At 54.8% G+C, this 22,124-nt stretch overlaps 9 protein-coding genes across 9 annotated transcripts; 4 read left to right on the forward strand and 5 right to left on the reverse strand.

The window, feature by feature from the left end:
• The first annotated feature begins 1,697 nt into the window (after nt 1-1,697).
• Nucleotides 1,698-4,784, forward strand: F5Z01DRAFT_543599 (putative C2H2 finger domain protein). The gene is made up of 2 exons (XM_046260549.1): nt 1,698-1,936; nt 2,015-4,784. Exons 1-2 carry the CDS (start codon nt 1,841-1,843, stop codon nt 4,448-4,450), a joined length of 2,532 nt encoding a protein of 843 aa, XP_046119416.1. The 5' UTR covers nt 1,698-1,840; the 3' UTR covers nt 4,451-4,784.
• A 254-nt stretch (nt 4,785-5,038) lies between these two features.
• F5Z01DRAFT_635124 (alpha subunit of gdp-forming succinate-CoA ligase) lies at nt 5,039-6,103 on the forward strand (the record flags this gene model as incomplete). The annotated part of the gene is made up of 3 exons (XM_046262125.1): nt 5,039-5,082; nt 5,146-5,212; nt 5,270-6,103. 3 exons carry the CDS (start codon nt 5,039-5,041, stop codon nt 6,101-6,103), a joined length of 945 nt encoding a protein of 314 aa, XP_046119417.1.
• Nucleotides 6,104-6,917: 814 nt separating this feature from the next.
• Nucleotides 6,918-7,388, reverse strand: F5Z01DRAFT_635125 (putative sugar O-acetyltransferase; the record flags this gene model as incomplete). The annotated part of the gene is made up of 2 exons (XM_046262126.1): nt 6,918-7,173; nt 7,282-7,388. The coding sequence occupies 2 exons, from the start codon at nt 7,386-7,388 to the stop codon at nt 6,918-6,920; spliced, it is 363 nt and encodes a 120-aa protein (XP_046119418.1).
• Nucleotides 7,389-8,195: 807 nt separating this feature from the next.
• F5Z01DRAFT_672806 (ATP-grasp domain-containing protein) lies at nt 8,196-9,764 on the reverse strand (the record flags this gene model as incomplete). The annotated part of the gene is made up of 6 exons (XM_046264852.1): nt 8,196-8,285; nt 8,346-8,467; nt 8,550-9,413; nt 9,461-9,533; nt 9,584-9,652; nt 9,717-9,764. 6 exons carry the CDS (start codon nt 9,762-9,764, stop codon nt 8,196-8,198), a joined length of 1,266 nt encoding a protein of 421 aa, XP_046119419.1.
• A 2,586-nt stretch (nt 9,765-12,350) lies between these two features.
• Nucleotides 12,351-13,771, forward strand: F5Z01DRAFT_672807 (uncharacterized protein; the record flags this gene model as incomplete). Its single annotated transcript, XM_046264853.1, has 5 exons — nt 12,351-12,578; nt 12,630-12,737; nt 12,792-13,168; nt 13,226-13,321; nt 13,381-13,771. The coding sequence occupies 5 exons, from the start codon at nt 12,351-12,353 to the stop codon at nt 13,769-13,771; spliced, it is 1,200 nt and encodes a 399-aa protein (XP_046119420.1).
• A 179-nt stretch (nt 13,772-13,950) lies between these two features.
• Nucleotides 13,951-15,013, reverse strand: F5Z01DRAFT_672808 (putative cytoplasmic protein; the record flags this gene model as incomplete). The annotated part of the gene is made up of 2 exons (XM_046264854.1): nt 13,951-14,300; nt 14,362-15,013. 2 exons carry the CDS (start codon nt 15,011-15,013, stop codon nt 13,951-13,953), a joined length of 1,002 nt encoding a protein of 333 aa, XP_046119421.1.
• Nucleotides 15,014-16,540: 1,527 nt separating this feature from the next.
• Nucleotides 16,541-17,284, forward strand: F5Z01DRAFT_672809 (uncharacterized protein; the record flags this gene model as incomplete). Its single annotated transcript, XM_046264855.1, has 1 exon — nt 16,541-17,284. The coding sequence occupies one exon, from the start codon at nt 16,541-16,543 to the stop codon at nt 17,282-17,284; it is 744 nt and encodes a 247-aa protein (XP_046119422.1).
• Nucleotides 17,285-17,817: 533 nt separating this feature from the next.
• On the reverse strand, nt 17,818-18,915 carry F5Z01DRAFT_544235 (family 61 glycosyl hydrolase). The gene is made up of 2 exons (XM_046260552.1): nt 18,878-18,915; nt 17,818-18,799 (listed from the first exon to the last, which is right to left on the reverse strand). The coding sequence occupies exon 2, from the start codon at nt 18,696-18,698 to the stop codon at nt 17,985-17,987; it is 714 nt and encodes a 237-aa protein (XP_046119423.1). The 5' UTR covers nt 18,699-18,799; nt 18,878-18,915; the 3' UTR covers nt 17,818-17,984.
• A 666-nt stretch (nt 18,916-19,581) lies between these two features.
• On the reverse strand, nt 19,582-21,535 carry F5Z01DRAFT_544048 (major facilitator superfamily domain-containing protein). The gene is made up of 2 exons (XM_046260551.1): nt 20,117-21,535; nt 19,582-20,059 (listed from the first exon to the last, which is right to left on the reverse strand). Exons 1-2 carry the CDS (start codon nt 21,395-21,397, stop codon nt 19,838-19,840), a joined length of 1,503 nt encoding a protein of 500 aa, XP_046119424.1. The 5' UTR covers nt 21,398-21,535; the 3' UTR covers nt 19,582-19,837.
• Nucleotides 21,536-22,124: the final 589 nt, after the last annotated feature.

Below are 22,124 nucleotides of genomic sequence, written 5' to 3' on the forward strand. Positions count from 1 at the left end.
TGGATACGAGTCTTCTTCTCAAGCGTACCTTGCGTTAGCCGGTTTGTGATCGATATGGTTGCCAGCCGGGGCACAATGTGTGGTTCGGGTAAAGTATGAGGAATCAGGGTCCCCGGCAATGGTCGCCGATAGGTGGAAGTCATCAGACCGTCTTCTAGAGTTCTATCTTGCCCCAAAACGCCGCGCACAGGGAAACGGCGGTGCCTATCGGTAGATACTTGCATCATGACCGGGTATGGGTAATCCGGGCCTACCCTGACTGAACCTTAGTGTAGCATGTCAAACGACTCACCATTAGAGCATTTACGTATAGAACATCGTCCTTTCGACGTCACCAGTAACAAATGCTGATGTCCACACGGCCTACGTTATTCAGGTACGTAAGCAGCTATCATGTGCGCGATGTAGCTCAGTATGGGCGAAAGCTCGTGCTCATGGCCTGGAGTTCTGCAAAGATGTTGTCTGATGCCTGAGCCGTGGGTTTGTCCAGTCGTCCCTGAAGAGCCTCACCAGCCCCTACGCAGGACAATGGCGGAGCCCATTGGAATCCTGCCAATCCGACGTCGCGGCAGAACGGGCCTTCGCACAATATTGCACCAGGAGGAGGCCCTCTGTCGGCAAGAAGAACAAGGCAAGGTGGCGCCCATTGTCGTGGTCAGGTGTGGGCGGTCAAGACATATGCGTAGTAGTATGCGGGGCGAATGCTGCACCAATCGTGATGTTGTGTAATAGGGAAGCCTGGTAATGATGTGTGGTAGTATATTAGTATTATCAGTCGTCCGCCATCGAGCTGCCACACTGACAACGGCCTTCGATCATACCAGGCAGATTTGTGGGATTGGTACTCCCAGTTTTATCAAGAAGGCTTACCGGCGATGGCATCCGCAAGCACACAGCGCAGATAATCCAAAAGACGGAAAAGCGTATCGACGCGGACAAGTATGCGCTGGCACGTGGACGACAACTCCAGACACGGCAGGACGGGGAACCTTGTGTGCCGTCTGTGATGCTGAAGGACGGGAAGCTATCAGACCATGCAGCCTCAGCCTCAGCCCGAGGCCAGCCGTGCTCGATTCTTCGTAGTGGGGAGAATTGGTAAACTCGAGGGAAAGTACTCCGTAGTGCGGAATTAATTACTTAGACAGTGATGACACGGTAGGGTTGAAGGGTTGAAGCAGAAGATATCTCAACTTCAGTTCGTCCTGTGAGAGCAGACGTGACGCATGGTTGCTGACCTAGATTCGATGAACACCCTATCAATGTAGGAGCACACAGACGTCGTCCAAGAAATGGTGAGTTGGCATGTCTGTGCCCCGCCCTCCGATTCGGCACCTACTAATTAGCTTCTGCCAGCGCTCACTCGCAGCCACGCACCTTCCTGTTTGCTGGCTGGCAGAGCATTTCCCCTCCATTCAAAGCCAATCACGATTCGGAACCAAGGGCGCAAGCTGTCTTGAGGGCCAATCGCAAATGGCAGCCTCGCCCGCTCCTGCCCGCCGTGCCTGGATGGGATGGCTTCCACCATTTTGTGCAATGGCAGTCAGCCAGCCTTGAGCCGAGGAGGGCAGGGCAGGCAGGCAGGCGGGCAAAACTGCAGTCGAGCCTTACCTACCTTACTACCTGACCACCACACCTTTGGGTCATCGAAGTCTCGGGCGGCTGCCAGCACGCCTACTCATCAGCCCTGATCCCTTCCTATTCACCTCGCTGAATACGTGAATCATTCCCGCAATTTACACTTGTCGTCAATTAATGTCTCGTCGGTGTCGCCAAGCTAAATTTCTTTCGAACATTTCCGTTTTGCCAACCTTCCGGTCTCGTCTCCCCCGCCTGGCTGTCCATGGAACCTGCCACTAAGAAACGAAAGCTGGCTCCCAAGGTCAACACATCCGTCGAATCCAGACCTCAAATTTCGCAGCATCACCACGACCCTCCTGTGAGTTGGCGGTGATTCGATAGCCCTTGTAGATGTTGTGCTGCCATTGACCGCAATGCTGATTCCAATTGCGCTTAGCCGCACTATCCGATCCCGGAACCACTCCCGGAACACCATGCCTTCGAATCTTTCGCTCGACACCTCCAGGATGCTGCGATGCTCATCCAACGCCAGACCGAGCGGCCACCATATAGCGAGGTTTCTGTGCTCCTGCTGAAGTGGGAGGGCGATACCTCATCCGACGAAGAGACCGCCGTGCTCGAAAGTGTACTGCGCAACACGTACCACTATCATACCCAGCGATGGGAGATACCGTCCTGCCCTAACCCCAGCATCAAGCTTGGTGTGCAAATTGCGTCTTTCCTGGAAAATACGCGACCGGATCATCTGCTGATCATACACTACGCTGGGCATGGCTTTGTTGGGCAGGATGGGCAGTTCTACTGGGCGAGCAGCGAGCGAGAAGACTCCTCAAAACTCAAATGGGATGGAGTCCGATGTTTGTTTGAAGATGCGCAATCCGACATGCTTCTACTCCTCGACACAAGTGCAATTCCGAATCCAGGCACATCGGGCTCCCACGGTGTCAAGCAAGCCATCTCAGCAAACATGTCCAAGCAGGAAGCACGCCAAAGCAACCTGCTGTCGCTTACTGCAGCAGCAGGTGAATCGCTGCGCAACCTCAGCAACGCTCAAAGCTTCACCGCCCGGCAGCTGTACGACGAAATTATAAGACTACAACAGCGCCACTTACAACAAGACAGATCATCATCAGTGCCGACCACGTCCCCGAGCGAGCCTCGATTCTCGGTCTTCTTACCCATCACAGCTGGCGAAGACCAAGATTTGAAACTTGCGCCGATTCTGCCACAGTCACTCAACGGTCACTCCATTCAAACACCGGCGGAATTGCCACTTACTGAGCAACGTATTCAGCCAGAAGACGTTGCTAAAATTCGATTTGACGAACAGAGGGTCCTTGTATGCACGACGTTTGTGGGAGACGCCAGCCCGGACATGTCCTCATTCCATAAGTGGCTGCAGACTCCTCCACTGATGGGAGAGAAAATCTCCGTTGAAGGCATGTTTTTGGGCCCGCCCCTGATGCTCCTGATCTCGATGCCCCACGCAGTTTGGAATATTGTGCAGCATGACAAGGTCTGCTGCTTCCTTGGGTATATTTCCACGCACAACATGCTCCACCTGTATGGCAAGCTTATTGGGCCTACCTCTCCTCTCGACAACTCGGCGCACGCGTCGGAAAACTCGCACCCGCATTATGAGGCCAGAAAGTCGGCTGTCGAGGCACTAGCCCGTACCACTGAACGCGAGCGTCGTCCGTCTGAAGAACAACCCTTGCTTCAGATGGGGAGGAGCGCAGGCCTTGCGTCACTGAAGCCAAAGGAAGAGCACGAGGGCACAGCCGAAATGCGAGAGGCTGCAGAGCAGCTCAAAGCTCTGAGTCATGTGCGACACTTGAGTGATGAATCTACCCCAACGTCAGCGCGCCCTCGCACCAGCTTGCCCAATGGCTCTGCTCAATCGGACAAATCTTTTCGCGATGGGGACGAAAGGTCACCGAGCAAACTGGACTCGCCTACGAGTAGAGTCAAGGTACCTCGGCACGCATTGCCGAAACACGAGACTGTGTGCAACCACTGCAGTCATGCTCCATTTCGAGACTCCTCATCACTCAGGAAGCACATTGCGGCCGCACACACGCGGCCCTTTCCGTGCGCTTTTTCCTTTGCAGGGTGCAACAGTACATTTGGGTCGAAGAATGAGTGGAAGCGTCACATCACCTCACAACATCTTTGCCTGCAATACTATCGATGCTCGGCCTGTCCCAACAGCAGTGTGGAAGGGAAGGGGAGCGAGTTTAACAGGAAAGACTTGTTCACGCAGCATCTTCGGCGCATGCACGCGCCATTCCAGGTCAAAAGGCCGCCATCCAAGGTCGATAACAAGATCGAGAGTGACTGGGAAGTGCGGGTGAAGCAGATGCAGGAATCGTGCTTGGTACAGCGGCGACATCCGCCTCAAAAGGGAGCCTGCCCCAAGTCTGGATGTTCCAACATGTTCGAAGGTCATACTGCCTGGGATGAATGGACAGAGCACGTCGGACGGCATATGGAGAAGGGGGAGGCGGGCGGAATCGGTGTCGATCAAAACCTGATTGACTGGGCTTTGCAGGAGAAAATAATTGCCTCGAAAGGCGAGGGCGAATACCGACTTTGCTACCATGGAGCCAGCGCAGCGAATGGCGCAAGCAATGAAAACAGCTCGCCAGTTGCTGCCGCGAAAAAGGAGGAGAAAACAGGATACAAAGACAAAGATTCGGAAAAGACCACGGAGAAGGAAACAGAGCCCCTTTCGGCGTCAACGACAACGTCCATGGCGTTGTCGCAACCTGCTCTGACTGCCGGGACATCTCAAACGGAACTGGACGCATCCCCGAGGGGCGTCAAAGCCAACTCGCCCACTGACGGCGACGTTGAAATGGTTGCTGTTTAGCGACGAGGCCGACGTATATGTTACTTTCCTTTGTCGTTGACGACGACATGACGATGATTTACGTACAATGATAACGACTATTTACGACACGACAGATTTTTGCAAGGGCCTCTCGGCTACTGGAAGCAGGATTTCGGGATTTCATGCGTGGTGTTGGATGCTTTCGTTTATCAGGATAATCGCTGGGCGCCTTTTGTCACTGTGTTCCCGTTAGGATCATGGGGGTTTGGTTGAGTGAGTGAAGTATCCAATAGTGACTTATCCACTAGGTAGTTCTAGTAGAATATGAGACCATCTGAGTGCTCATGTTGAAACGAGTGGACAATTGAGCTCAGGGCAAAGTCCGAGAACCTTGCTGGTGCTTTTGCTCGACTGTTCACCCCGCACTTACACTTGTGCGTACCGCGGCTCTCGACTCGACGACCCCTGAATAGCCGACTTGAGGTCCAGTCCTTGTCCGTAACCTGGAGGGGCTGGGGTATACAACAATCCACCTCAGAAGAGCACTTGTATCATACATGTGCATGGCGGGTCCGGGACTCTGGTACAGTGCCATTGTTTTACCCTCGTGTTACTTTCCAAGAGATGATGGCAAATGGGTTCGCGCCACGGGCGTGTTCAAGGGGACGAGAGTGCGTGTCGCGAGCGTTCACCACATCATCGGCACGGTGTAGTACCACTACCGCCTATGACAGCACGATACCAAACTTGCGGATCGGCAAGGGCACCAAAGTGATCTTCCAGGGGTTCACGGGCAAAGCCGTACGTCTCGATGTCCCAGTGTACGGATCAGGCGCTGACCATATGTTGTCCACGTAGGCTACTGCGAATGCCAAAGACACCATTGCCTACGGCACCAACATTGCTGGCGGGGTGTCACCTGGCAAGGGCGGCCAGACGCATCTTGACAGACCTGTCTTTGATTCTGTGCGTGAGGCCGTCTTGGCCGTCAAACCTGACGTGAGTGCGGTCTTTGTGCCGGCCGCTTTCGCCGCAGCCGCCATTATCGAGTCCATCGAGGCAGAGATGCCGCTCGTGGTCTCAGTAGCAGAACACATTCCCGTCCACGACATGCTGCGCGTGCAAGAGGTGCTGAGAACACAGACCAAGACGAGGTTGGTCGGGCCCAATTGCCCCGGGATCATCGCACCGGAGCAATGCCGAGTCGGGATCATGCCGTACAAGCAGTACATGCGAGGCTGCGTGGGGATCGTGAGCAAGAGCGGCACGCTGAGCTACGAGGCTGTCGGTGCGACGACCAAGATCGGCCTGGGCCAGAGTCTGGTCATGGGCATGGGAGGCGACATGCTCCCCGGGACGACGCTTGTCGACGGCTTGAAGACGTTCTTCGACCACGACGAGACCAAGGGTATCATTGTCATTGGCGAAATTGGAGGCGAGGCGGAGCTCAAGGCGGCGGCTCTGATCAAGGAGTACCGTCGCTCGACCGCGCACCCGAAGCCCATCATCGCCATGGTCGCTGGGCGCACGGCGCCTCCTGGGAAGACAATGGGCCACGCTGGTGCGATCCTGCAGGCCACGGAGGTATCGGCCGAGGACAAAGCACGAGCTTTGGCTGATGCAGGTGTCGTGGTTGTGCCGCATCCAGGAGTCATGGGCGTCAAGATGGAGCAGCTCTTAAGGGACCAATGATGGATCAATGGCGATGTCTGGGACGAGCTGATCTGTCTGTGTCGGGAATCATCTCTTGTCACTCGCGCCGCCATTTCCACTGATTATGAGAAGCAAGCGTCTGCATTCTGGTGGTGCCATGGCAATGAGAGTTGATATCAGCGGTGCGCATTTGCTTTCAGAGAGCTAAGAGCTATACTCTCGAATGTCTTATCCGCAGTGCTTGGATATATATTGATTTGAGACGGATAGATGAGTAAGTCGAAGACCAAATTCATATCCTCAACCATTCGGGCTGTATTACGCAGGACACTGGCCGGCGGTGAAACAGTCCTTGCCTTTTTGAAGCCATTGGAATCAGTCCCGTTGCTGGCCCTTTGAAGAACCCTCGTTCGGTTGTAAATAAGACTGTTCCGTCTTGGCCTCGCACTTTATGTCTATGTGAAGCCGCTATGTGCTCGTGCTTACTGGCTTCCAAGCCCATACTTCGCAAGACTGTTCTGATCTCCTCCAACCACATCAGGTACCTCTCTGAGACTTTGTAATACTCTGGTGGGTGAGCCAACGGCCACCGAGAACATAAGGGTGGGATGTCCCTCGTGACGACACTTGCTGCGCCAACGGTACAGCTCTTGCCAATCGTGACGCCAGGGAGGATCGTAGTGCCGCCGCCTATAAAGCAGTCACTCCCAATGGTGACCTGTTTAGCCCAGGCGATGCACTCGCGGCGAGCCCTCCACGGCCGTCTCGTGGGTGACACTGAAGATGCGTACGCCTGGGCCACACATGACTCGATCTCCGATGCGGACGACGGAGCAGTCTAGGATGGTCAAGCTCATGGAAGATTAGCGCATGTAGCAACTTCAATCAATGTCTTTGCACCACGGACGATGGTCTCGACGTATCCAAAAGTGCTGTAGAAGCGATCCCCAATGAAAATGTTGATTCCATAGTCGATCTGTAGTGGCGGCTCCATGAAGCAGTCTTGTCCAGTTTTGCCAAACATTTCGGACAGCATGTCACGCCGAGCTTCAAACAACTGCTCGGGAGTTGCATCATGCGGGAAATAGCTGTTGTACTTCTGAGCCAGTCTCCGGGCGCGGATTCAGGCATCATTAAGCGGTTTGCAGAAGCTGTTGTGTCTGATTTTCACCAGATAGCGAGCGTCCATGTTGGGGGTTTATGGGGGAGAAACTCACAGTATACCCGATATCATCTTTTCATATTCATCGCACCACGGCGTGTTCGGGTTGTTCACTCCCTGAACATAACCGATGAGATCGTGATCCAACTCATTCGTAGGCATTGCATTCATGTGCAGTATACGTCTGTCCTGGTACTCAAAGGCAGAGTTGCAGAATGTGATATTGTAGATCTGATTGCGGAGGTCTTTTTTTATTTTATCGAACTTATATGTGAAGATGAGATAGAGAAATCTAGATTAATGTGGGAGCCGCCACGGTATATGCAACGTCTGGCTCAACTACCTACATACATGTACTATGCAACTGGCTTACTGGTTGAAAGAAGCGCACATTGTCATGCCATAATGCTTGAGATGAGTCTAAAATGGTGTAGTGGCTGATGCTCGAAGCTTATTTGGCTTGAACGTAATGTACATATAAGCGACCACAGCGTGGGCTTGAATAAAACCCAAGTTCCAATTTTCACTTGCAAATAACTCGGACATGGTAATGTCCCAGCAGAGTAATCGCTCAATGTCAAATTTGACTCATGCTGGCATGTACAACAATCTCTACACGTACTCTGGCTCACCACAGTCGCAGAGATAGAGTCCCCAGCGTAGCTTCCAGCAGCACAAGGCCCTGCTGCAACTTATGTATTTCTTTCATGTGAAATTTGGGAGCAGTGTCGAAGTCAACGGTGGCCTCCTTCAACTACCACGCCCATCAATGCCTTCAGTCCAGTCGAGTCCATGTTGCCCGAGATTGCACGTGTTGTCTCCGCGGGAAGCCAGTCTGGTCACGCACAATGACATGGTATTTCTCCGGCGGGGTTGTATGAAAATATGTTGGTATCTTTAATCGAGGGCTCGCGTCGAGGAAAAAGCCTGATCATCAATCCGCGCAACATACGTGATGTGATGTTCACGCTATGAACATCCGCCAGACAGTTGTACGGCCTTTTCCGCTGCTGCGCCAAAGTCTGCCTCAACATGAAGACCCAGATTTGCTTCTTCGAGCTGTGTGGACAGTGAGTCCTGGATCATGGAATTCGTGCGAACTGGAAATCATGCACTCACCATTTTAAGCCCCTGGGCAGAGTTGGTTCCCTGGAGCCGGACAACAAGAGGTACTCGCAACGGCCCCAGCTCTGCTGCTGCGCCGATAATAGACTCTGCAATCATGGCACAGTTGGTAATACCTAGCACATCCAAGATCAGCTCTCGTGCCCTTGGACATGGCAGGTTGATGCGATGTGTGCAATTCCATCACTGAGCACTTACCACCATAGACATTGACCAAGACCGTGTTCACCCGCTTATCCCTGAGGACAATGTCAAACGCTCGCACCATGGTCTCCTTGGTCGCCTGGCCGCCCGCATCGAGGAAGTTTGCGCTCTTCCCCCCATACAGACCAATGGCATCATTCGTTGCCATTGCGAGCCCTGCTCCATTAACGACATTGCCAATGTTTCCGTCCATCTTGACGTACACCAGTCCGTACTTCTCGGCTTCAATCTCCTCCGGAACGGCCTGTGCCTTGTCGCGCAGCGCGAAGAGCTCCGGTTGCCGTTTCGCAGCTGCGTCGTCAAAGGTGAAATTGGCGCTGACGCACGCCAGAGATTCGTCGGGCAACCGAGCCAAGGGGTTGATTTCGAGATGCGTAGCGTCTTTCTGAACAAAGATCTGATGCATTCCATTCAGGATTGCTTCCATATTGGTCGCCTCGACGCTCGAGAGGCGTAAATGCGCAGCGATTTGTGACATGAGATCGGCCGAGATACCGTCCGAAATCTTGAAATGAATTTGAAAGAGTGTCTCGGGTCGATCTCGCGCAATGGAGCTCAGACTCACGCCACCGCACTTTGAGACAGTTATACACGGGGTATAGTGCTCGCGGTCAACGCTTAGGGATAGATACCATTGCTCAGTCGCCCGGACTGGCCGCGAGATATGCAGCTTGTCGACAATGACGCCCTCATCAAAGGTGTCTTCTGTCTTCAGCTTGTGACCGATCATCTTGCTTGAGATGTCTCGCCCCTGCTCTGGGTTCCCAACTGACTGAATGCCCCCTCGCAAGCCGGAGGAAAAGAGCCCATCGGCGCGACCTGCCCGCGACACCTGCGATTTGAGGACTGCCTCGCCACCTGAATTTGTCAGCATTTGCTTCACAAGTCGTATTGAACTGCTCAACCAAGCCTGTCAATCACAGATTCCGCCTCGGTAGGCGTGGCGGCTACGCCAGACGGCCAAACGGGGACATTGTACTGATAGATGTGAGCCGTGTGCGAGCCAGCGTAATCCAGGACTGCCGTACTTGTCGCAGAAGCTCATGACATTGGTACTCATGTAATGTGAGCCACCGCAACTGTTGTTGTAGAACGAGCTGGGGCGGTCAGCGGACTGGACGACGCAAGGCGCAAGATTTGGCCGTCAGAGTCCAAGCAAACCTGGGGTATGCGTCTACGCAGAGCGCTGGACGTCCTGCGGCACATCATGTTTGATATCCTTGTGTTGACCGTGCCGTTCCGTGGCGAGGACGTGTTGTTTCGCGACGCGCGGCAGTAATAAGCTTACTACCGTTCAAGTGTGCGAGATCCCTGAGGGTAACGATAAACCATCAAGCAGTCAAAGGCCATCCATTCACTGGGAAAAGTGCTCTGACCCCAGATTGAGCTGCGGATAGCGGACGGGGGAGGAGATCCGGACTCCAGTCGGTTATATGCCCGCACAACATGTAGGCTATTGACCAGGTACGTGCAGTCATGCACCGCGTAGACGAGGCAATGGGCCGCAGCATGATCAGCCAGGCAGCACGTACGGAGGAGTACTCACCCAAGTCTATGTTGTATTATTATAGCACGGTGATATGCATGTACTGATCACACGCCTTTGTGACATGTAACGACTCATGTGTCCGGTTCTGATCATCGAGTCCGCAGCTTGTCTCACGTGCGTGGGTGGCGGAAATTGCCGAACCCCAGCTTCATGTTGGCTGATCTGTGAGCATATGAGGGTCCTTGACTCCTTTATTATTTGTCAATATTGCACTGCAGGCAGAGCTTGCGCGTCCGACGAGATTTGTTGGAAAAGACCACAGCAGGCTGCAAGGCAGGATTGGCTTTCGGTTTACCAACAACAACAAACCGACCCGGTCTCTGTACATGTAGTTTTTGGCCCATTGCTCCGCGCATGCACTCGGTGCCAATCAATGCACAGCACACACTGTAGCCAAGCAGACAGCTCCATGTTGTTACGATGCCGCACAAGCCTCGACGTTTATGATGGACACATCAAATGGCTGCCGCGTCCTGTTGGCGATCCGGCCCCCGACGTCTCCAGACGCCAGCACTGACCTGCGCGGCTGCGCAAGCCAGTCCGCCGGGTCTTGGGGGCGCTTTCCAGCTTTCTGGGTTACGTTCGATTGTTCGTTGGTCCGTCCAGCTGATGTGACTTGCAGATCACCATCGTACATTGAACTTTTGAAAGCCGCAAAACCAACAAGCTCCAGTCAGCGATCCAGCACGAGCCCTCCAGTCGCGTCCACCAGTCCACTGACTCCAGTCGTCAGCGGTCGGACAGTTGCCGTCGCTCGACCCATTCTCCACACCTCATTTTGCACTTGGACACGTCAGGGCATGGGCTCCGGCTCAGCCCAGGCATGCATTGCCGCATTGCAGGCGCAGCCACTGAAATGGCTCGTCGTGTCGAAAGTTCCTCCGGATGAACAGGGAACAGGCAAAATTCTCGAGATTTGTCCGTGCCGTCCTCGAAAAAATTATGGTCCCTCTTCCTTAACCCTATTGGGAAAGTTGCAGTCGACCACTCGACAATCCATGCGACCTGGTCGGCGATTGCCAGGGCTGACCGGGGCCGCCTGCGTCAAATAAGGTAATTAATCTACATGCGTGCGGCTCGAATTCTTCCTGAGCTGCGTCGCGAGTCATTGAGGCGAAGGCTGGACCTCGAACACAAAAGGCGGACAGAGCACGAAGAGAGGACAGTTCCTACTCACGAGATGGTACGTTTAATGTTTGAGAGCCTCGACGGATGATGATGTCGTGGCCACTGGAGCTGGGCGGCTGTCGCTAGACACTTTCTCTCCGGCAACTGACTCAAGGACACGCATAAGAATAAGCTTCCTTCTGATGAATGTCACCGACAGGCGGAGCACGGTCGGCGGCGCGTCTTCGTCCGCTCCCCTAGCGCATCTCGCAAGCCTCCCAAGCTGAAGCAAGGCTTGTTTGTTTTTAACTTGTTACGAGCCGTCTGCAACATAATACCTAATAATCCGGTCTGGCACTACTGCATGCCGGCGAGCGAAGGTTCCAACTTCTTCGTGGAATCCTTGGCTTCTGTGGAGTAGCCAAGCCTATTGGAGGACAAGGTTCAGCAACTTCAGCTGCCGTGCCTTGTGCATGCCTGTAACTTGTTGGTTGCGCCTGGTCCGATGCTGCAATGTGCGTATACGACCCTAATACCGACTGGACGCACGCTTCAAGGGGTCTCTTCCCAATCCTTTGGCACGATCCGACAGCTGCACGCCAACTACCGGTGATGACTTGCCGTGACAGAGGATCAACGAAAACATGAACTCTTGGGAGGAGGAGCACGGCTTCAGTCCTGCCTGCCTGCGTACAACACAAGGTACCTTATTGAATGGCCAAGGCCTCATCATTACATCAATGTAGTAACATGCGCCATCAACCCAATTCGATCCCAGAACTCCATTCGCGGCCGCTACCCCTGAACGATGGATCAGACTAGGGGACTATCCGGCCCCTTTCGAGCAATCAGCCGTTGACGCCCAGCGGCGCCATCACCAGGACGGACAGTTGAGTGTCTATCCGTGACGTCCCCCGCGCGGCCGTGCCTGACCCCCTGGAGCGAGCCCAGGCAAAAACAGCTGAGCCCTCGGATCGAGTTTGAGGATCAGCCGCCAGCAGCTCGGTCCCGTCTCTCAATGTTGCCCCAGAGTGGTCCCTTTCTACTATAATTCTCACGGGCTCCCCCCCCTGCCTGCCCTCTGCGCCCCTTCTCCGCTCCACGAGCCATCTTGAGTTCAGCACCGGACGACGACCATCATGGACTTCCCCGTGTACAATGGCACGACCGTGTTCAGGTTGCCGCCAAATGGCACCGACTACGTCGTCGACTTTGACAACCCCCAGCAGCAGAAGGTCATGGACCACTACCTGGTGTTTGGCATAGGCGGGACGCTGGCATTCATCGCGCTGCTGCAGCGATACTACACAAAGATGTTCCTGTCCAAGGGACTGCAGATGGATGACTTGTTCATGCTGCTGGGATGGGTAGGCCACACTGGACACGAGGAGCACGGGAAAGGCGACTGACGAGCCCAGATGGCGTCTGTTGTGACGCAAGCATATCTCGTGCAGTCGATATCTGTCGGCGGCATGTGCGCCCACTCGTGGGAGATGCCACTGGAGAGATTCAAGGCATATTCACTGGTGAGGCCCTCTCCAGTCACGTAGTTGATATTTGGCTCTAACATCTCCGCCTAGACGACTTATATCACGGCTCCGATCTTCATGCTCTGCAACGGCTTCACGAAACTGTCGCTCCTGACGTTCTATCTTCATCTCTCGCCCCAGAAATGGTTCCGAACCGCAGTCTGGATCAGTATCGCCATCGTCAGCCTCTACACGTCCATCATCACCCTGATCATGTTCTTCCAATGCAGCCCACCACGCCAGGCCTTCCAGCTCGGCGCCGTCGAACGCAATTGCATCAACGCCGGTGTACTGTACATGGCGACCGCTGTGTCCAACATTGTGACGGACGTGATCCTGTTCATTCTGCCGATTCCCATGGTCATCCAGCTTCACATGCCGGTGCAGCAAAAGATTGGCGCTGTCGTCATCTTCGCCATTGGCTCAGTGTACGTCAAAAACGCCAGATGCATTGGCGAAGGAAGTGACTAACGTGGTGGAAACAGGACCGTCGCTACATCGATTGTCCGTCTGACGTATCTGCCTCCTGTGCTCAAAAGCACTGATCCCTCCTGGGATGCTGCGCCTGCCAATGTTTGGACGTACGTTACCTCTCCCATCAACATCAGGGGCAACCCCAGCTGACCGTGTTCTCTCCCAGTTTCGTGGAAGCCAACCTCTTTGTCATTTGCGGCTCCATGCCGACCCTTCGAAAGTTCTTCAAGCACGTTGCGCCTCGCTTCATGGGCGGATCCTCCAACCAGTCATACCCCTATCCCAACAGCTACGCCGCCAACCGATCTGCCGGCAACGCCATCTCTCGCTCGCGCAAGACGCGCGGACAGTACACCAACTTTGACGACGAGAATGAGATGCAGACATTCCAGGACCCAGACTCGGCGAGCCAGGATGGAAGTCCCGGGAAAGGCACGGGCGCCGCCACCGTGACCGTCGACGCATCGAACAGCAACGAGGGCGACTCGCATAGCGAAAAGGCCATCTTGCAGACCACGACGTATACTGTGCAGTACGAAGAGAGGGTACCCAAATAACGACATTGCAACGGCCACAAGATTCGACGGGGTAGGTGTATATAGAGCAAGGCGTATTTAGAAACAAGTACATAGTAATCAAGCACTGCACAAATCGCGGGAACAATCTACCAATCGCGCATCTGTCATATGACCTCCTTGAATCTGAATTCCCACGGCATATCTTGCCCCAGTCTCTATCAGCCGTTGACTTGGGCTTTCATGCATATCGTCCCGTCACTCTTCTCGACTACAATCTCACGACCGGCCTGGCCTTCACCCCGTTTCGAAGATATTTGATATCGTTCCCCTGCGTACAGTGGCGACATTGCTCTGTACGTGATCCCAGTCGGGCTACTGCCATGCACGTCACGCCAATAGTCCAGCATACTGATCAGATTCAGGGGCCCGTGAACCACAACGCCAGGATGACCCTCGACTCGCCGTGTCCAATCCTCGTTGTAGTGGATCTTGTGTGCGTTGAACGTCAGCGCCGAGAATCTGAACAGTGCCACCGGTGACCATTGTACTTGGCGCACGATGCCATTGCCTGCATGCATTGTTATCGACACCGTTCTCGAGGCGAAGCTCGGATAGCTCAGGTCACTCACCATCATCGGTCTTGACGTCCTCCGAGACACTCGGGGCTCGGACATCAACGTCTAGCGCTTTTAGGTTGGCCGGCACCAGCGTCTCGTCGATCTCAGGCCGGAAGACCCAAGACCGCCTGTCGCGCAACGCCCGTCCTCTGCTGCCGACAAACTCCTTCTCCACCTCAACAACGACCATCTCACCCACTGAGCTACTCTTCTTGGGTGTCGCGCTGACGAGGCGGGTGATTTCGGTGACCTCATCGCCCACCCGCAAATCAGCGTCGGCATCCCATCTCATGGTGCCGCCAGCCCACATCCTCCGCGTGAACGGCGCCGGCGCATTGAACGTCTTGTCCGTGCCGTCGCGTCCAAGGGATGTCTCGGCATCCGTGGGCGTGAAGTAGACGAGATGGTACCCGGGGGGGATCGGGGTGCCATTGGCAGGCGTGACGTCGCCTGTCGGACGGTTGAGTGTGTCGAGCAGCTTCTGGAGCTGGTTCCCGTCGAGTAGCTGTCTACGCTCAAACGTCTTGTTGCCGCCAAAGTTGGCCACGAGGCGGTCGGCTGCCTCTTGCGCTGTGAGGAGGCTGCGACGGGGGGAGGAGGTCGTGAAGCGGCGACCCGCCTGGACTGAGACCCTCGCTGCGCACCGCAACGGCAGCAGCCTCATCGTGCACGATTACTGGGGTTTCCAGGATAGAATCGTGAACACCGAGGCCCTGGCGCAGCATTCTAAAGAGGGCTCATGGTTATACGTGCGCTTGTTGACTGCATGCATGTGCGGACGGCTATTTGTCCAGTCGCCAACCTGTAGTTTGTTGGAGTAGGGGGGACGAACCCAATTACCGAAGAAGCCGCAGACACCGACGACACGAGTACTTATATGTGTTACAGTCATGTTAAGCAATGGAAGACCCACATGTACAGAATTGGATAAAGTTTCCTTGTACGTACCCTCGCGTCATCTCTATTTTTTGCCTGTGCTCATAGTTCCAATGATTTTATGCTTCTCAATTCAATTGACTGACAGGACTCTGAAGTCCAAGTAACCAAGCGAGCAGGGGTATCTGGCTACCCTATAGCACAATCGCTGTGATCCGCGCTGACTGAAGGGTATCCTTCTATGCCAAAAAGAGTTTCGATACGGCGTGAAAAGGAAGACAAGAGCTGAAACTAAAATTCCAAACCTACATCCGTCCGAGCCTACATAAATGTGAATGGGGTAAAAAGACGAAAACGGCAAAAACTTTGTAAAGCTTTGCCCGTTTTCGGCGTAGCTATTAACAAACGTGATTGCTGCTAATAGTCCGGGGCTTGCGAGGAATTGGCCCTTTCCGATATAGCAAATCAATCAGGGAATCGCTACAAGTCTCGCCGAGATCTCAAAACCTTATCTGGGCCAACGATGCCCATACAGACATAAATACCAGGTAGCCAACGCACTTGCAGTTGATGACCACACGCACACACGGGCATCGCCGACGTGTAGCGAGACCCGACCCGGTGGCGCATTCAGAAGAGGGTCAATTCTCAGGAATGTTGGAGCAAACCTTGACCTAAATCGAATCATTCAACACGAAGTGTACTTGTAAGCTTGAATCCACTCAGTGGCTCCGGGATAAAAAGGACTGGTGGGCTGTTTTTGCGAGCCCAGACAAGCATCGACTGTTCCAGACCGGCAGAAGTCTGCTGCGCCGGCACATCATCTCGACATTCGACATTGGACCCTGCGAGAAGCGAAGCCACGCCAAGTTTTGTCCATTGTCGCCATGGTCCCGACGCAACCAGTCCCTTCTGTTGGTGGAGGCTCATAAAAATCGACTCCCTATACCTACTCGTCGTCTTCCGCATCTGGGTTGTTGGCATCTCGCTGAATCGTCTCTCCAATATTGCAAGAATTGAGGAAAAGACGCCGTCCAAAATACGCATCAAATAACAAGTGGCCTGCCTCATTTGCGCTCGCATCAACACTGCATCTCTTGCATGCACGGTGCCGTGCTTGGCCAACCACCCCCCTGACAGTTTGCCTGGACCTGAAAGACTCGAGCGTTCAGGTGACATTTGCGTGGCTCAAGAACAAATGGCCATCCTGGAAGATTGAGCTATCGGTTCAACCGCGACACACGCCATGAGTTCTCGAGCAGTCTGCCTCTGTCTTCGCCAGAGTCTTCAACCCGCGAGTCCGAATCGCCGCAGAATGGGACCAGGCAGAAAGCCCCTTGACCTGCGCCCCAACGCCCTCTACATCGTCCTGTTCCTGAAGCAGGAGCAGCTCACGAGAGCGAGATCCGTCACGAGATCGACGCAGTCCTCCGCCATCGACGACGACAGATTCGAATGGGGACTGTACTGGTGCAAATCGCCAGAATCACCAGCATCACCAGGGGTGGGGTTCAGCACTCGCTACCGAGAGAAGGATGGTGTCTGGACCTTTGAGCATACCCTCTTTCCTAGCATGGGCAAGGAAAATCGAATCTCCATCGAGAGCGACACGAGGGTAGTCCTGGCTCTGCACATTGAGAACATTTACTGGAGCATGGCGAGTCTCCTGGAGGAGAGCCTCTCCCCCAAGAACTTCTTCCACAGCCAGCCGTCGCGCGCGATATCGTGTGCACGGACGGAGGCGATATCAGGTATCGGGTACCTGGACGAGGTGATGCCGGCCCGGGACCGTGTGTGGTTGGGTCACGCCTTGTTGCTGCTGAACGATCGGGGATTCATATCGCTGCGGGAAGAGAGCAGCGTGACCATGGTCAAGAGGGAGGCATTGTCGAGAGCGAAAGCCAACATGGCCCCATGGGGCCCACGGCGAAGTGTCGAGACAAGCGAGCATGTGCATTATGATACCCACGGGGAGGATGTTCGAACACGGATACAACTACCGCTAGACGAGTCTGCGCACGCGAGGCCAAGCATTGACCGACAAGAGCTGCCGAGATGACGAAAGCTGCCGGACAAAATAAGAGGAAAGGATCGGAACAGGAGAATCTCCACCGGTCATGGGTGAGAGACTTGACTTAGGCCTCCTAGCGACGTGGGGAATCAGATCAGTAGCCTAGTCGAATCGGTCTTCAAGTCTGGTCTTTGACAACCAGCTCCCCCTCCACCGCCGGCTTTCGAAGACCATGGAAAACCTCCACGTACGAGGGCAGAGATGGAGATACTTCAGTGCATCTCGCTGCATAGACCAGCAGTCGAATACCGCGTCGGTGGCTGCATGGCTCTTGGCGTTGAGCCGAGGACTCCGGCACGAGGAATCAAAGGAGCGCCATAGAGAGCGCTTGCCACGAGACTTGCTGCGTATCATGCGTCCCTAAGCTTCAATGTTCAGTTTGACTTTTGGTGACGTGGCGAGGGGCATGCGGGACTGGGGACTCCAGAAGGATTGCGGATAGATGGCGAGGATATTGCGAGTTACGGTGATAAGGCCGGCATTTTGAGGCAGAAGTGCTTCGAGGGCCAGGCACAAGGGTCTCAAGTCAAAATATGGGGTTTGATATAACGATGTCACAGTTTGACCACATGGCACCCATCATAATGCTCATAGACATATTGAATCCACAAATCCCTGCTTTGATATACCATACTTCGACAGCTTGATTCTCCTAGACCAAGACAATGACGCCCACTAATTCCAACTTTCAACGTCTCAGGGCAGGCCCTGGGATCGGATACGAAGTCGCTCCATACATGTTGAACAAGATGCCAGGGTCGGTCGCCTTGTAGAGGCTCGTGCCAGGTACACCACTCGGCCGCGCCGAACCGCCACCAGACACCTGGAAGTTGATACACTGCGGGTACAACTGGGCGCCGTTGGGGTTCGACGCCCCGTGAAGAGCAATGATCTCGTGGCGGAGCACATAGTTGCCCGCGGCAATATCGCTGGGGATCGTGACTGACCAGCGGTTGCCGTTCCTCATGAGCTCGTCGGCGGCCCAGACACCGTTGTTCAGCCCCTTTTCGGCAATCTTAAAGAACTGCAGGCTCTGCTTGTTGACGTTGGTGCAGGATCCCGAGCCGCAGCTGGCGAGGTAGTCAATGACGGGCCCCTTGTGGGAGTCGGGCCACGTGTTCCACTGCAGGGTGACGGTCTGGCCCGCCTGGACGGGGATGGCACTTCGTCCTGGGGTGGCCGACCTGTGGCAGATGACATCGGGAGAGGAGGCGGCGTTGGGCTCGACGAAGCCTAGGTCCGTGTTGGAGGCTGTCCAGCCAGGGAGAGCGGGCGGGTTGGGCATGTAGGGATGGGTGCTGGGGTTGAAGTTCTGGTGAACAGTGCCACCGACGGTGATGGTTTCGACAAAGCCATGGGCAGAGACGCTGAGAGCGGCCGACACCAGGAGGAGGACCTTCATACTGAGAGTCTGGTGTGGTGGACTGTCTTGAGGCTTTCTGACTTGGTTGTTCCCTGACGATCTGGGGAAGAAATCTCATCTTCTTATACTCGTAATTTTGGCTGGTACCCATTGTAGGCAGTTAGAGGACTCGTGAGTCTAGAATCACTGTATAGTACTCGATATGCGGCAGCACTTACACCTGGGATGTAGTGTGATCGTAGAGCGTCACAATGCGAATAAGCAATGACCTCTTCGGGAAGTCGGACGGCGTGCCTCCGCACAATGAATGAGAAATCAAGAATGAACGGAGTCAAGTGACTCCAGGATGGCCGTTTCTGTATGCAAGATTGATTAAAGAATCAATAGTTTGCAGCATCATGCGTTCCACTGGAGACTGTCACCGAGACAGCTTATTGCTATCCACGCTGCCAAAGCACATCCATACCCCACGGCACCTCCAAAAGATATAAGCATAATATCAGAGTAAGCGTCACAAACATCAATAGGCAGCGGTGTGATTGGTTGTAGTGGCATGAGGCAACGATAGCATATGTATTGGCCCTCCGCGCATGCGGCTACCCAATATCGATGTGCCCTTCTTGCCTCTGAAGGCTCAGTTGGTTTCTTGGGCTTGTATATCATCATTGTGATGTGGAATCAGCGTGACTCAGATTGGACAGGCGATCTTCTGGGCAAGAAGCTGTCTCTGAGATGAGTTGCAATGTACTTCCCCCAGCCAGCCACACTTGGGAGCATTCCATCGCCTGAACACAGACGGCTATGCAGTGTTCCAAGGCAGAGTGAGTCTGGAACAACATAGACCCTGCACCCCGGAATTCATGACTCTTTCATCCTGTTGTGACTGGGCACTTGTCCATGGAAGTGGCCCTCGGCCAGCGGATGCTCCCCGATATTCACATTGCGCTGTTTGTGTTACCTTCCTTTCTGTCCATTTTGCGCGGGAGATGACCATGAGGCAGACGCTGAGGTCCTCGGACAATCAAAACAGAAGATCGTTGTCTACGTCCCCTGGCGAATCAAAGACCCGAAAGGGCATCGAGAACCAATCGAACGGCCATCAAGCGCTCTGCTGCCTTTTAGGTGATATTGTGTGTAAATTGAACGTTTGTGACGAGAAAAGCCATCTGACCATCGCTCTAGTACGTGTATCGGAATCTGGGGTTGTGCTCGCCTAACTCGTCAATCTCCTCCTCCGTCATACCCACCACCTTGTGGTCCTCCTCACCGTTCATCTTGCGCTGGTTCTGCCGGCGGAACCACCACCACATGAGAAGGTAGATGGACGCAGCAATGGCGATGAAGGCCATGGAGACGGCGTGGCCGGTGACGAAACGCGGGCCTTGGTCGTTGCGGTACAGCTAAAGCAACCGTTAGCAGGAGTTCGACTATGTGGCGAGTGGGAACATATAACTTACAAAGGGGGCAGGGATACCGGCAGCGTTGCCAATGGTCAGCTGAAGGCCAGTGGCCACGGTTCTCTTGCCGTAGCGAGGGTTGTTGCTGGGCAGCCAGGCCAGCGGGATGCCGACGATCACGTACAGACCAGCGGCGACGAGGAAGCAGCCGAAATACTTGACGTTTCCTCCCACGGGGCTGACCAGGATGGCATATCCCACGGCGCCCACGAGGCCAGATCCCACGGCAAACAAGGCTCGCCTCTGCGTCTTGTCAGAGAGATAAGCGACCACTAGGTAGCTGATGGCGCCAAGAGCATAGCAGGGGATCGTCAACGCCTGGACCTGCGCCCTGCTCCAGTCGCCGAGGCCGTTGATGATGGTGGGGAGGAAGGTGGAGTAGCCGTAGAGAATAATGTCGGCCCCGAACTGGCCAAAGCACATGAGCCAGATCTTCCAGTCCTTGAGTCCGGCGTACACATCCTCCTTGTGCATCAGGTCGGACGACTTTGTGTGGCCGACCTGGCGTCGCATGCGCAGGTCGATGAGCTCCTTCTCCTCCGTCGAGAGATACTTGGCCGAGTCGGGCGTGTCCGCCAGCCACCACAGGACAGAGATGCCCAGCATCGCCGTGGGCAGACCCTCGATGATGATGATCCAGCGCCAGCCGCGGAGACCAGCCACGCCATCCATGAAGCCGATGGCGTAGGCCAGCAGACCGCCCATGGAGCCGGCAATGGCCGCCGAGACGAACAGGTACCCGATCCGCAGAGCGAGCTCACGCTTGGTGTAGAACATGGTCAGGTAGATGGTCAGGCCAGGGAACAGACCACCCTCGAGGGCGCCCAAGACGAGGCGACAGGCGACCAAGCCCGCAAAGTTTTGCGTGATGCCCGTCAGCGTCGCCACCACGCCCCACGACGTCGTGATGAAGGCGATCCAGCGCGAGGGCGTGAATTTCTTGATGACCAAGTTGGACGGCAGCTCCGACAAAAGATACGTGACGAAAAGGACGGACACGGCGATCTGGTACTGGTCGCCTACAAGGCCGAGGTCCTCCTCCATGCCGTACAGGCGCGCGTTGCCAATGTTGACGCGGTCCAGGAAGCTGAGCAGGTAGAGCAGCATGACGGGCGGCACGATCCACAGGTCGAGCTTGCGGATGAGCTTGCGCTCGGCAACAGGGTCAATGGCGATGTCGTCGCGCAGGTCGGCCGGCGTGCTGCCATCAAGGTCCATGTCCTTCTTGGGCACAGCCATGGTGCTGTCCGTATCGACATTGGCGGAGTGGTCGACGGACATGGCGAAGTGCGTCTTGTCGATGTGGAAAAAAGGGAACTCTGGGACCAACAAATTCTAGAAGCCTAGAGCCGTAGAAGAAGCAGAAGAAAATAATGGAGAAGCACTAGTCTGCATGTGAGCGAGGGATGGACCGGTCGATGGTTGGGGGGGGGGTCGCGAGGGGACTTTAAGCAAATTCCACTCTCCATGACATCAAAGGCCAAAAGATGCCGCTATCTTCTCTTCTCACCAGTCAGTCAGTCAAAGTCTCTCATCCATGATCCATCCATCGACAAAACTACCCCAGGAAAGGTGGACCCGGCAGTCTGGGGCAAGATAACGCACTCAATGCGTAGACTAAACTAGGCCCCAGGCACCAGGGGAAGGGAGGCCGCATGGGATCTCCGAGACCACAAGATAGTGTGAGGTCAAGCTTCCAACGCCTCCAATTCCAAATGACCTTCAGATTACGGGAGACAGACGCCATCGGGCACGCAAATTGGCTGACTCGAGGCACTCGGCAGATTGCAAGTTGCCGGCCCCGCCCTCCTCGCTTGCCCTGCAGATTGACCGAGTGGAGAGGAAAGGGCCCGGCAATTGACTCGTGCGATAATAGCGCCAGATTGGCAGATAGTAAACCGGTGGTGGAACCCCGACGTTTGTGGCTGAACGGCTGAACGGCTGCAGGGGCATCATCGCCGGGTTTAACAGAAGCTGCCCTTTGTCCTTGTCGCGGAGCAGCAGGATG

Source organism: Emericellopsis atlantica (assembly GCF_019669845.1).
Source record: "Emericellopsis atlantica unplaced genomic scaffold F5Z01scaffold_9, whole genome shotgun sequence".
In the NCBI taxonomy this organism is placed as follows: domain Eukaryota; kingdom Fungi; phylum Ascomycota; class Sordariomycetes; order Hypocreales; family Bionectriaceae; genus Emericellopsis; species Emericellopsis atlantica.